This window comes from Daucus carota, chromosome 1 (assembly GCF_001625215.2).
Source record: "Daucus carota subsp. sativus chromosome 1, DH1 v3.0, whole genome shotgun sequence".
In the NCBI taxonomy this organism is placed as follows: domain Eukaryota; kingdom Viridiplantae; phylum Streptophyta; class Magnoliopsida; order Apiales; family Apiaceae; genus Daucus; species Daucus carota.
In genome coordinates, this window is record NC_030381.2 from 52,234,879 (window position 1) to 52,250,121 (window position 15,243).

At 30.9% G+C, this 15,243-nt stretch overlaps 1 protein-coding gene across 1 annotated transcript; it reads left to right on the forward strand.

Moving 5' to 3' along the window:
* Positions 1 to 4,001: 4,001 nt before the first annotated feature.
* Positions 4,002 to 6,060, forward strand: LOC135150606 (F-box protein At5g03100-like). Its single transcript, XM_064087137.1, has 3 exons — positions 4,002 to 4,937; positions 5,169 to 5,315; positions 5,674 to 6,060. Exons 1-3 carry the CDS (start codon positions 4,002 to 4,004, stop codon positions 6,058 to 6,060), a joined length of 1,470 nt encoding a protein of 489 aa, XP_063943207.1.
* Positions 6,061 to 15,243: the final 9,183 nt, after the last annotated feature.

Sequence of the window (15,243 nt, forward strand, 5' to 3'; positions counted from 1 at the left end):
TAATTGCATATTTAGGTGTCAAAAGGATATAATAGTGTTTTATCATTTTGTTTAGTTATTGAACAATGTTTTTAAGTTATTTATAAAACATATATTCTTCTTAATCAATTATTATTTTAGATAGTTTAGTGGAGTAGGCAAAATTAGAATGTAATAGAATGGATGTGATATTCTAGTTGTAGAGTTTTTTTTTATTTGGGCTGCTATGAGCTTTTTTAGGTCATAATTAATTATGGACGGCTGAACTTATAAGGGACGGGCTTCATTATCGAACTTCATTATCGAACTCATGTTTAAATCTTTTGACTTCAAAGAGATTATATAAATAGACATCCATCTATTGCCATCATAAGCATGTATAAACAAGTTCTAGTCCATGTAAATTTCAAAGTAATTAATACTCCTTTTGACATAATTAAGCTTACATATTCTAGCCAGATTTGTTCATATATTTTTACTCATCAATTATTAGTTTGATTAATTCAATAGATGATTCAATTGATTCCTCTTTCTAAACAAAAAGTTCTAGGTCTAAGCGATCACATGTGATAAATTCAACCATCTTAAGTAAAGAGTAAATCTATCACTTACATTTATATGATGCATTTGATTTCATTTTATTATAATCCTCTTATATATTTTGTATTATTTCACCTACATATGTATAGATGTAAATTGAGATCACCATGAAAAAATTACTAAAAGAAGAGAGGAGAAACCAAAAAACAAATATATTTGTCCCACTATAGTTTTATAAAAAAATATTTTAATAAGTAATTTGATCTTATAAAAAATAATTCAACAATTTTAATTTTAAGATGTAAGGTAACTTTTGTAAAGATAATAAAAAACATAAATCCCTAAACGTATTCAAGGAAAAATTATATACTTATGTTTGTTTTTATTACATATTGTATTAATTTTATTTTATATAAATAATTTTGTACATATTATACATATATTTTTATCACCGACCAAATATTATATACTTTTATTATCAAGCCGGCTAAATTGAGGTTATAATTATAAATTTTAATTTTAGGTTACTTATAAAACATATACTCTTAATCTATTGTCATTTTAGATATTTTAGTGAACTAGGCCAAATTAGAATGTAATAGAATGGACGTGGTGTTTTAGTGTTTTAGGCTGTAGATTTTTTTTTATTTGGGCTTGCTATGGACTTTTTTAGATCATAATTAATCATGCAAGATATGAATCTTATAGCCCATGGGCTTTTTGTCAAACCCATGTTTAAATCTTTTGAGTGCAAAGAGTAGATGATATAAATGGACATCCATCTTGCGGTCATAAATATGTATAAACAAGTTCTGATCGAGATAAGTTTGAAATTAAATACTCATTTTGACATAATTAAGCTTACATCTTCTAGCCACATTTGTTCACATATTATTAATGTAATTTGATAGATAATTTAATTGATTGCGCTTACACGTATTATTAGTTTGATTTGATAAATGATTTAATTGATTCTCCTTTCGAAACAAGAAGTTCTAGTTATAAGTGATTACATTTCATAGATTCAGACATCCTAAGGTAAGAATTCTGACTTCGAAGGTATCATATCTATCACTGTATGATGCATTTGATTTTTTTTTTTTAAAATTTTAGGTGTATATATGTATAGTTGTACATTATATAGTGACCATCTTAATATCGAAACAAATTTGACCGGTTAATTGAGATCTCACTAAAAAGGCTACTAAAGGGAGAGGGAATAAACCAAATAATAGATATTTTAGTGTCCATGATAATTATATAAAGATATATCTAGTGAGTAATTTGATAATAAAAAATAACTCAACAATTTCATTATTAAGATGTATTACATATGATGTAATAGGATAGCTTGTGTAAAGATAACAACAATCATAAATCCCTAAACATACTTAGAGAAAAAACTCTATACTTATATTTGTTTTTATTACATGTTATATTAGTTTTATTTTATATAAATATTTCTAATATCTAAATTTTGAATGCTAAAAATCAGATTTAGAGTTCGTAAAGTCAAGTTGTTGACGTTTAAGTGGAGTTATTTGTTAAACTTCATATGACATGTCAACTTGAATTGGATATAGTTGATCCCAAATATATTTTGGAATTTAAATCTTAAACTGAAGATAAAAACTTGCACTATATATATAACTTTAATTTATTAACTTTATTTTCCACATTTGACGTATAATTGATAATTCACTTGTATATATGTCTCTCACACACAATAACTTGCACTATATTAACTCTTGTATGTTTGTTGTTTTACCAAGATGAACAACTAGTTTATGATTTGGTTCGTATCATAAGTGGCTTAGTGACAGATGAGTTTATACATATTTTATATTTGAGGAACAAAAAAGGCTGAAGACGGAAGGTTTGGAATGAATAAATTTAAAGAGTTTTTTTGTTTGAGATATAGTTTTTGGCACTCGAACTTCTTGATATAAAAAAATGCATTTAGAGGTTAAGGATAGTTATCAAATTTAATGGGGTATATTCAATTGGGATTTTAAAAGATTTTTTTCATTCATGAAGTTCGAGGGTATTCCACCGGGATTTTAAAATATGTATCAAAATCGTGGGATATTCAATTAGGATTTTAAATTATGCTACAAAATCCGGTAGTATTCAATTAAGATTTTAAATTATACTTAAAAATCCTATGGTATTCAATTTGAGTTATTTAAAATTCATTAAAATATGATGGTATTTAAATGCTAATGGATTTTTTTAGGCTTCGTAAAATAATGGATTTTGTGGAATTGTTCAGTGTATTTTAGGTGTTTTGAAATCCTACCAAAATCCATAAGATTTTGAAGAATTGCTCGTAAATTCTAAATAATTTGTATCAACTCTGTTTCATTTTATCAAAAATCCACAAAAAATCAAAATCAAATACAATTCGTAAAATCCACGTATATTAAATTGTCAAATGACTGATTTTAACTATTTATATGTGGGTCCCATTATGAGTGAAACCACTTAAAACTTGCCAGCTATGCAAAAAATCAATAATAATTTTATAAAATTTTTCTGGATATATATTTATCATTTTCCTTATATAAATGTGATTCTCACTTACTTGGAGCGATTGGCAGCTGTATCAAATTCAGATCTGAGGGAGCTCGAAGAAGCTAGGGTTTAGGATTTCTGGTAATTTCATATCTCTGGTTTCTTACTTATTCACAGGGCTAGTAATCTCACATCTGATTGTTTGTCTGGAAATGTTTGTATATGTTTTTCTGCTTACATGCGTTTAGTGTTGCATCTGAATTCATATACCTTAATATTACTCTAAATTTTAGGAACAACTACTCATGATGTTAAATTATGGGTTCTCCTGTAATTTCAAGATGTTTGGGAATTGACTTAATTGAGCACTTTAATGGAAATCTCATTTATGGCTCAAGAAGTAGATCTCTAAGTAGAATTAGTCTGTTTTAGGGTTTAGCTTCCAATGAAATTTAAGTTACTTGGGGTAGATCTGGTCCCATCATTGCGCCACCATAGCATAATAATCAGTGTAGAAAGCTTTAATACAATGCTAAGTCAACAGTTTAAAAATCTTAAGATGGATTGAAAGAACCTAATTGGATCATATGATATTTGCTTCCCCAAAATTTGCACACCCGAAATTGGTTTTCATCAACCATTTACGTTAGAGATAACTGATAGCCTTGTGATGGACGTTAAAATTAGAAGGATATAGTTATACACATTACACAGGGATTGGAGAGGTGATCACCCAGTTTAGTTTCTCTGCATCCTAAATGTACAGTCATTTTTCTAATGAAACTAGCTCATATATAAAATATTTCAATTCATTTCTCCATGATATGTGTATTGTTTCTTGATTAATGTATCGCGACTTATTAGCTTCTCGCTTTGTGTCACGTTAGAAACAGTGAGTGTTTATCTCTACATAGATTGTGTATCGTTAATTGCTGGTGCAGTACGTTTGGATTTGACATTGACTGAACATGACAAACAAACGAAGAAAGAATATTAATGGTGCGAGTGGTTCTGGAACAAAAAATAATGATGTAGTCAGCAAAGTTGGCAACCAACGATCTGTTGTTGACTTCATCAGCTCTCTTCCGGATGACATTTTGACTAGAATATTTTCTATGTTGTCGACGAAAGAAGCTTTGTCCCTGTGTAATTCAAGCAGGAGATTTAAGCATCTGTCAACCACCATACCAAATGTTGAAATAAGAGTAACTATAAATGGCTTTTTCTCTAAATTTCAATCTTTTTCGAGGTTCCTGGAAAACCATGATAGTGTGGTTGAAAAGTTTCAGCTGTCAAATAGGACTGCTGGAATCATTTCTCATGTATTAGAATGGCTCCGTTTGGTTGTTAAAGATGGTATTGAAGAGATTGACCTTAAGTTTGATTATTCGGACTTGTGCCCCCATATCCCTGCATCTCTTTTGACTGCCAAAACTCTGAAAGTGCTGAAGTTAAGAAGGTGTATAGTTGATGATCTCTTATCTATCACTGGCTTAAAATCGCTGAAATCGCTTCTTCTTGAAGACATGTACATTTCTGATGATATGATTGGTCTACTTTGTTGCCATTGTGAATCACTTCAAGACCTGGCCATCCATAAATGCACAGGGTTCGGGGAGATTAAGATTTTAAATCCAAGGAGCAAGCTCGAAACATTAATACTGGATCATCCATATGATGACGTTGATCATTTCAGGTTGAATATATCAAGTTTAAAGACTCTTTTAATTAGCAATAGAAGAATGAACTTCTCTTTTATTGGTCGCCCGCATATTGATGACCTGGTGTTATGCCGAGGAGCAGATCTTGGAATCACCGAGGAAGAATCGGAGAATATGAAGGTTAATATAATCAATAAACTTGGGAATGTAAGGTTTTTGCAGCTAGATGGATGGGCTTTTGAGGTAATTTTTATATATTTCTTTATCATTAAATGTTAAAATTTGTAAAATTACAGCTCCATTTAGTGTTTGAGAGCAAGTGCTTTGCTTTCCTGTCTTAACCTATTATAAGTGCTCACTTTGAGAAATTTATTTTGATTCTCGAGCCCTCTTTCTCGCTCCAATTTAATGCTATAATTGTTATTAGATGACTTTTTTAAATACTTACCAATTGTTTCTTTGTTGAAAATGAAGTGTTTGCCGGCAAATAACTCATCAGCGAATCACTCACTGAAAAACCTGGAGGTGTTGGCTTTGGAGTTCGATGTCGGCCTATCTAATCAAACCAAGCTTAATAATCTGATCGTCGGTGCAAAGTGTCTGAAAACATTGCTCATATCGGTGAGTTGCCAACCTTTGATTTCTCTTTTGGTCCCTGCACACACTTAAACATACTTTCAAAAGTATTTCTTCCCCATATTTTTACTCTTATTTGATGAAATATATTTTGCCATGTTATAAAGAGTTTTATATTATAGAACTGTCACTAGAAAGATATAATCTAGATTATTTATTAGATTGTTTGGATTTCTAATATCGACTGGGATCAAATTAGTAACAAGTCATTTAGTTTTGATGAGTTACGATTTATTAAGTTATATACAGAAGAACAATAATAAGGTCTTATTAGGCAACCATTCTGATAACATAGTACCTTAATTGTTATTATGTGGCAATCAGTAATTATTGTTTGTTTCAGATAAAACAAAAGAACACTGCAGAATATCATTCAATCTATACTGATGGCAAGTTTGAGAGAGTGATTAAATATTATTTGGACCGTGCGTATGGGCCGATCAAGCCAACAGTTTACTTTGGAAAGAATACTGTCCCTGTCAGCAGCAGCACTCTCCAGAATATCAACATCAAAGATTTCTCAGGGACTCTATACGAAGTAAGTTATATTAACTTTGTTCTGGCACACTTTCAGCACCTGAGGGTCTTTGAAGTCACTCCCGTTGAGGAAATGGAGGAAGAGGAAATCCTTGCCTATGCAGAGCTCTTCTCAATGTTTCCTAGGGTTTGTAGAGATGTATACATGCTGGTGGGGTCTGAAGAAGTCTGGAAGTCTGGTTGGGTACGGTAAACGTAAAAACCAAACCAGAATGGAATCAGGTTCTAAATTTAGGGCAAAGAAGTCTGGAATTGAGCAATGAAATATGAATGTCATCAAATATTTTTTGATTTTCCAGCTCTGTTTGTTTCTGTTTGAATTCAATACAGTAATAGTTTGCTAAGGGATAAATATTAGGATTACTAAAGAATATATTATTGGGTGGATTAACAATATTTTTTTTCCATACATCTAAATTGCATAAACTATTGGTTGGATATTACTAGTTAATTATGTCCCAAGAAGTGGTATATGTGGCATAAATGGTTCCCCCCGGACTACCTACAAAACTAAAATTGATAATTGACAATTGTATGTCTTAGTTTAGGTTGCTTAATTTGGTTTAACATCTTTGCAAGCAATAGCTGAATTCTTTTTACACCTCAATTGTGGTTAGTATGATTATAATGATAAATACTCAACTAATCAAATAAAAATCCAATTAAAACATGAAATGCAGACAAATACTAGCTAGTTATTTATAAGCAACCACTAAAACTCATTTTATTTTATTAATATATATTAGTCCGGCTCAATGGAAGCGTTTTATACAACAATTTTTTTAAATAAAGTTTTATATTTATCCTTTATCACCAAAGGAATTTTGGATAAATTTGATCGTTACCATAATGGTCGAAAATAGATTTGACTGCAAATATTTCCGATGAAATTTAACCGAAATAATCAATTTGAAAAAGGACTTGTGACTCAATCATCACTTGAGCTGTATCTAGGAAAAATGTATTTATCAAAATAGTCTTGAAAGGGCCTTAATTCAATATCACATATGACAAATTAAATCAATAAGACTATAAAAGACAAATGGCCAACTATAATTGTTTTTATTATATGCGTTGAGCCGAAAATAAGCGTGCGCTAATAATAATAAAATAAATACAGAGTCGCAAATCTTTTTCCTTGTTAAGTACCTATGTATGTAGCCTACATCCAAGATTTTACATCAAAATAGAGGTAAACATTAACTTGTTTCTAGGAATTTTGAAATGATATATATTAAATTGCAAAGTGATTTTTATATAAGATCTCCAAATTTTGAAATAATTTTGTGTAAAAAAAATCAATTATTTTATGAATGAATTTGAAAATTTAATTTATTTATGAGTAATTCTATATATTTTTTGATGTAGAAACTAGGGTGGAGAACATGGATATATGTACTTAATCAATCGAAGACAAAAAATTTAGACTTCCGTATTTATATTCTTATTATTGTTGCACGCTTATTTTGTCTCTATATATAAAAAAAAACTTAAATCATTCATATATATTTTATACTCTCACTGATTAAATTTTTCATGTGTGATACCAAATGAACGTCCTTTTAAGACCATTTTCATAACTAAGACCGAAATGAAATTTTGATAGAGCTAAGAATTGCATTCCGTTGATCTATATAATTTATATGGACATTAAGATAAATTTTATCATCAAAAATCATTTTTAAATGCTGGTTATTCTTGTATCCCAAGATGACCGACGTAATATTTGTTTCTAAAACATGTTTATTGAGTTTTATAATCATCATCGTATCACCGACGACATACACAAGAAGACGATCAATATATGAACTATATGTTATCCTTCAAATTGCAACATCTGACCAATATTCTTTAAATGCTGCCTGATTCACGCAAATTGAAAAAGGTCAATTGGGTGCCCTTAAATATACTAGATGGGGCAGTGACATTATTAATCTATACTACAAGTCAAAGCTATGTGCAAACTGATGTGCCAGGGTTGGTCACAGTTAAACTATCATTGACGAGGAGGGTAACTAATAGTCGACAGCCATACATTAGCAACACAAGGGCATAACCATGCTGGAGCTGGTTATGCATGCTGGATGACCATATATTCTTGAGGTGAGCCAAAGTCGAGCCTAGGACATGAGACAACGGAGGATAAACACTTAACTACTTGGGTTATCCAATCATGCTCTCATTCAAATACTCTTTTTAAATCTGCAGAAAAGTAATTCAAATGGCCCAGGTTTGCATATTATGCTCTCTCAATTCTGGATGGAGGTTTATCAATTGAAATCTTTCATAAATATTTCAAAATTAGGATCTCTCTTTTTAACACTTAAAATTGGATAGGTTTCACAGCTGTATGATTTATCACCAGTGCAAATCCCTTTTGTATCTTGACACATGTTAAACTCGACTATTTTACTGTTTTGGTGAACGTAATGAAATTACCATATGTACTTATGCTTTCAAACATGGATCAAACACTCTTATAAGCACCGCCAAAACTTACGAAAAAATTGGTTGGTTATTTGTGGCCTATCATTCTCTTAGTATGCCTTGTTCTCAAGCGGACTCTTTAAGCTCCCATGAACGTGAAATTGAGCATGCATGGTTTCAAAATGGATCAAGAAATGATCTTTTTATAGACCAAAAGAGGATGGAGAAGAGAGACAATGGTTGGTTAGAGAGGAAGAGTAATTAAGTTGCGACCTTGTTAACGCTGGAGTTGAGATCAAGAGACATTGATTATTCACACCATGATCACCAAAACTTGTTTCAAGAAAATACATGTATGGATAAAATATATGTAAATTATATGGACTTCTTATATACTTATTATCGATATTCATGTCAGCACAACCTGGGCTTCAACAAGTACCTATATAATCATCTTTACAAAAAGACAGTGTAGCATGATAAAAATTTCACACATCATTTAGAAATTTCAAATTAATAACATGTAAATATGTGTTGTTTTAGATTTCTTATAAATCATAAAATTAAGAAGAAATTTTATGAACGATTAATACCCGACAAATCAATTGTAAAATATATTTTTTCATCTCTTTTGGAAATCATAAATAACACAATAATTTTATTAATATAAAACATCATTTTAAAATAAGGACATATCATAATTCTAACTAGCCTCACACAGAAAATTTACCGATTAGACTTCCAAAATAATTATATATTAAAAAATTTCAATTTTACTATACATAAGATACCCTACAAGTCAATTGCAATATTTTTTTTCAATCTCTTTGAAAATCAAAATAACATACTAATCATTTTACTAAAATAAAATATATCATTGTGAAATAAATACATATCATAACATGTATTTGAGACTTTTTTTTAAAAAAAAATCAAAAATCAAGATAAGATCAAATGTATATATAAAGTTTTATATCTAAATAACTATAGTGTATATAAGTATATTAAGAGGATAATAATATAATTCAATAAAAAAATATAATTATAATAAATAATACTCCCTCTTCCCCCTCATTTATTTACAGTTTTTTCACACTGTTCGACACGCAACGGCTTATTTCTAAATTTTTTCTTTTTTGTATAAAAATTTAAACACTAAATTTTTATTTAGAATTAAAAAAAAGTACAATATTTTAAAAATTATTTAAAAATGTGCTTGGCACGGCCCCAGGGCCGGCTCAACACTAAGGCCATCTAAGCGGTCGCTTAGGGCCCCAACTTAGGCCTCAAAATTTTATGAAAGTATATATATTGAAATAATAATATTTAAATTTTTGTTTGTAAATATGGAAAAAACAAAATATCTAAAACAAATATGAATCATTGAACTTTAAAAAGATAATATATATATATATATATATGACATGAAATACTAATAAATATAAATAAAATTAATTTAAAAAGTGAGAATTAAATGAATCAAATGATTTAAATTTTTTAGTCACATGTGTATTAAGTACTTACTAAATGTAATAAAATTTATCATCTAAAATATATAATATTTATTTTTCACAAGTTTTACATTATTATAATTAATTATATGATTTCTGCTTTTTATGTTATAGTACTTTTCTAATGTTTAATTAATTTAAATGTTACATTAATGTACAAATAAACCTAATAACAAATAAAAAACAACATATAAAATGATATATAAATTTTGTGCGTAATTAATTTATAATAATCTAAAATATATATAATTTTAAATTAAAAAAATTTTATATATAAAAAAGGCCTCATGTTCAAATCTGCTTATGGTCTCAAATTTAGTTGAGCGGGCCCTGCACGGCCCAAGCCAGTAATGTCTTAAAATATGACGGCGCGCTATCCATTTCACACAAGAAATTAGGGTTGAAACCATCTGCAGCAGCGGCTGAATCCATTTCACATAAGAAGTTTTTCCCATCAGAGTCAGAGCTCGAAGCCTGTATATATCGTGTAAGCTTTCTTGTGCTATTATAGTAATTGTTAACTGTTGGACTCAGAATCTTATATGTTTGTATGCTACTTGCATGGCTACATGTATATTACTTGTTTTATACATTATGTGTTTGGCATCCCCAATCTCGAAATTACTTGACGTTTTTTCAATTGGGGCTGTGCGCCTGTGCCCTTCAAATCAGGCTTTTTGTTTTAAAGGTCCCAAATTACGAATTGATTGGCCGGAAAAGGTGGCCGAATTACTGTTCTATATATGACATAAGCAACTAAATATGCTATCTATGGATGATTTTCTAGCTATGCTAGCATCACCGGAAAAGCAAGAGGCAACCAGTAATTCCCAACATACTGCAGTTGGGAATCCACAACTTAATATGTTTTCCAGTCCATTTGGCTGGCCCGAAGATGATTACTGTTGGTGGTTTAGATGCTGTTATTGTTATGGAGCACTTTGTTGCAAAATTTTCCCTAACTAATAGACCAACAAAGCAGGTAAGCGTTCTGTAAATACTGAAAGTCATCTAAGGATATTGTCTGTGCCTTTTGGCATTTAATGGTATTTTACATAAATGTGATTACTTGGTTGTAATTGGACTGATCTCGCATATAATCAATACATGGTCTGATTAATGCATTGGAGTTCGTATTTCCTAATGCAGAACACAGATTCGGAGTTATGCATTTATATGAGAATATGCACAAGGATGATAAAGGCATTGCTTTGAGGCATTTGTTATGGAAATCTGCTAGGACTACAACAGAGTAGGAGTTCTTCTTGTTTTCGTATTTTCTCTATTTCTCTTCGTATATTCTATATTCAAGGTCTAACTAAGGAATGATCCATGGCAAAAGTATATAGATTCTTGTTATACCAGATAAATATTCATGTACATGAAGGTAATAACAAGAATATTGATATCTTGAGTTTGTGCATGCAATATATATTTATAAATATGTTGTGTTTTCCTTGTGCAACAGAGTTATACAATTGGACCTTTTGGAGCCAATTAATTGCCTTGGGTTTTGGACACCACTCCTCAACATAGGCAACTGGCTCCTACTGTGAGAATTGTAGCCCAAATAAGAAGAGATCAAGAAAAACTGACATATCTACTACATCCTACAATATTGTTAAAGGTGGATACAATCATGAATCCAGTTATTCTATTTTATGACACTTGTATTAAAATTATGGGTCTATTAATCTATATCTAAGAAATCTTATAATGTATTTGTGAGTTATGAGAAAGAAGACTACTATGGGATTGAGTAATTAGTTTTTCGAGCCTATGTTAGGGTTGGGTTACAATGACGATATAGGAGTTAAAAATTTGTACTTATGCTTCCTTAGTTTTGCCATTTATTAAAAAAAATCCTAGATGATATCGGATAGTTACTATATAGGCCATCTCCTTGAAGGCTTAACATTGTGTCAGCAAATGGTTATCTTAAATTCTGGAGTTCAATTTTGTAATTACCTTATCTCCAATACAAGGTAATTACAAAATCGAACTCTAGAATTTGAGATACTCACTTCCTGATTCAATGCCAAACTTTTGACGAGATATTGTATATTGTTAAAATGATGACATAGGAGTTAAAAATTTGTACTTATGCTTCCTTAGTCTTTCCATTTATCAAAAAAATTCTAGATGATATCGGATAGTTACCATATACACTATCTCCTTGAAGGCTTAACATTGTGTCAGCAAGTGGTTATCTTAAATTCTTGAGTTCAATTTTGTAATTACCATATCAGTAATATAAGGTAATTACAAAATCGAACTCTAGAATTTATGATACTCACTAGCTAATACAATGCCAAGGTTTTGACGTGATGTTGTATATTGTTAAAATAATGACATAAAATTTTTACTTATGCTTCCTTAGTTTTTATTAAAATAAATCCTAGATGATATCGGGTAGTTACGATATACGCCATCTCCTTGAAGGCTTAACATCGTGTCAGCAAATGGTTATCTTAAATTCTGGAGTTCAATTTCGTAATTACCTTATCTCTAATATAAGATAATTACAAAATCGAACTCCAGAATTTGAGATGCTCACTTCCTGATTCAATGCCAAACTTTTGACGAGATGTTGTATATAGTTAAAATGACGACATAGGAGTTAAAAATTTGTACTTATGCTCCTTAGTCTTTCCATTTATTTTAAAAAAATCTTAGATGATATTGGGTAGTTACCATATACACCATCTCCTTGAAGGCTTAACATTGTGTCAGCAAATGGTTATCTGAAATTCTGGAGTTCAATTTTGTAATTACCTTATCTCTAATATAAGGTAATTACAAAATCGAACTCTAGAATTTGAGATACTCACTTCCTGAATCAATGCCAAACTTTTGATGAGATATTGTATATGGTTAAAATGACGACATAGGAGTTAAAAATTTGTACTTATGCTTCCTTAGTCTTTCCATTTCTTAAAATATCCTAGATTATATCGGGTAGTTATCACCATATACACCATCTCCTTGAAGGCTTAACATTGTGTCATCAAGTGGTTATTTTAAATTCTGGAGTTCGATTTTGTAATTACCTTATATCATGGATATGGTAATTACAAAATTGAACTCCAGAATTTATGATACTCTCTGGCTGATACAATGCCAAGCTTTTGACGTGATGTTGTATATTGTTAAAATTATGACATAAAATTTATATTTATGCTTCCTAGTTTTGTGACATCTTTTTAGGACCACCCACATATTGTAAACATGCAGGATCTATGGCTTTACCGTCATTTAGAAAACTCTAAGATTCCTCAAATATATAAGTTGACATATATGGAATTGTTTAAGAAGCAAATATGTAGTATGTAGATATTTTACTTCTTTTTTTCTCTTTTCATCTTATAATATCTGATCCCCACTTTATAAATGGACATATAGAGAGGAAAATGGTAATATGAGAAGCCAACTCTGGATATATATATCTTGGCTTTAAAGGGGTTTGGTTTTTCTCCAATTCTTCTCATATCTGAAAAGTATATTTTATGTTTTCTTAGTCTGCAGTGGATCTTTTGATCTAGATGGCTTTGAATATCCTACTGTCCCAGGTAAACAAGCCACATAGTCACCCTTGTAGTTGTTCCAGTTGAACCAGTACACAATATTTGGAGTACGCCAGTTATTTACAATATCGGTGCTGCTGCTCATGGGCTTAATGGAATGGGAACACTATAAAGAGGACCTCATATATTCAGTTAGGAGCTTGAGGATGATTTACTCAAGTTTTTGATGGTTGAGATTAGGGGTGTAAACAAACCAAACTATTCGTGAGCTACTCGAGTTCGGCTCAGAAAATATTCGAATTTGATTCGGTAATAATCGAGCCGAGCTCGAGCTCGAGCTATTTGGATGTTTTACCGAGCCGAGCTCGAGCTTCAAATTACTCGGCTCGTAAGGTTCGCGAGCCTTATCGAGCCTCTATTATTTTTTAATTTTTTTATTATAAATATATTTTTACAAAAATATTTAATATATTATTTATAATTTATATATTTAATCGAATCGAACTCGAGTCGAACCGATCATATTTCGAGTTTTTGTCAATATTTGGTGACTTGATTCGAGCTTCCGAGCCGAACTCAAGCTTATCGAACTATTTAAGAGCCGAGCTTCGAACTTGAAATTAAAGGCTCGGTCGAACTCAAACTCGAACTCGAGCCACGAACTTTTTAGACGAGCTCGAGCCGAGCCTAGCAGTGTTCGACTCGGCTCGGCTCGTTTACACCCCTAGTTGAGATGGCTGGTTTGATTGGCTGAGGGGGAGATTGTATCTCCTATTAGAAATTCATTTTATGTAAATCAGACCTTTACTAAAATTAATATTTTGATGTCTTTTCCTTTTATGTATAAAAAGTATTACATTAGACAGTGATGTTCCGCCGGATCGGTCGCTTAAGATCTTTGGTGTATGAGATTTTCTATGCACCAGGGATATCAAGAAAATAAATTATTTTTTTGGAAAAAGATTTTAGGTGTCGGTTATCCAAAAGGTGAAACAAATAAAACAGACATTAGGCATTGGCATTTTGGTAGACCTATGCAAAAACATATACAATAGGTGTCTGTATTTTCTGAAATCGATGCAAAAACATATACACTAGGTGTCGGTATTTTCTAGACAACCGATGTTGTAAGCAACAAATATGTGTCTTTATTAGTTTTAAGATGTCGGTTATTACCCGACACATAAATTCTTTTAGTGTCGCGTATTTAATCGACGCAGATTTTGTCAACTATAACGTCTTTTTCATGTATTATAGGTGAAAACTCACGGTAAAAATCTTTTTTGACTAACACTAAAAAGTCATTTTTCTATTGGTGTACAACTAAATATGTGGTACAATAAATGTAGGAAATGATACTATATCTCAGAAACTATAATCAGAGTATAGATCTTCAAAGTGAATACAAGGATATGCAAATTATATATATAAGGAAGAATGTGAGTTAAAACAGACTTGATTGTATATGATATTAGTAGTAACGCTCATATATTTGAGCATACCTAGGGCAATTACAGGTAACAGAAGCCCTAGCCTCTTGTCTTCCTCGCCGTCGTCATACAGTCTGGTCAGTTTATCACGCTTTGTTCTACGGTGCTGATTATGACGCCGACGACGACGGAGTGTCGAAAAGATAGCGGCTGTCATTGCCTCGTCAACATCGATCTCTCAAAATTTTGAATAAGTAGTCACCGATAGGGGAAGGATTTTTTAGGAGACAAGGAGAGAGATTGAAAAAGCTCTTCTTAACTTTACAGTTTTCTCTTCTTTCTTTCAAACAAGTTATTTATACTTAATTGATATAAATTGAACCAAACCAGCTAGCACCTAACTATGATTAGATAAGGCCATATTGAAGCCAGTTTGATTGATTCGACGCATATCAGGCCTTGTTTAGAGTAAAATTGAAGTTCA

Coding starts and splice junctions, on each gene's coding strand:
- LOC135150606 (XM_064087137.1), top strand. CDS start 4,002: ATGACAAACAAACGAAGAAAGAATATTAATGGTGCGAGTGGTTCTGGA. Junction 4,938..5,168: donor TAGATGGATGGGCTTTTGAG/GTAATTTTTATA, acceptor TTGAAAATGAAG/TGTTTGCCGGCAAATAACTC. Junction 5,316..5,673: donor TGAAAACATTGCTCATATCG/GTGAGTTGCCAA, acceptor TGTTTGTTTCAG/ATAAAACAAAAGAACACTGC.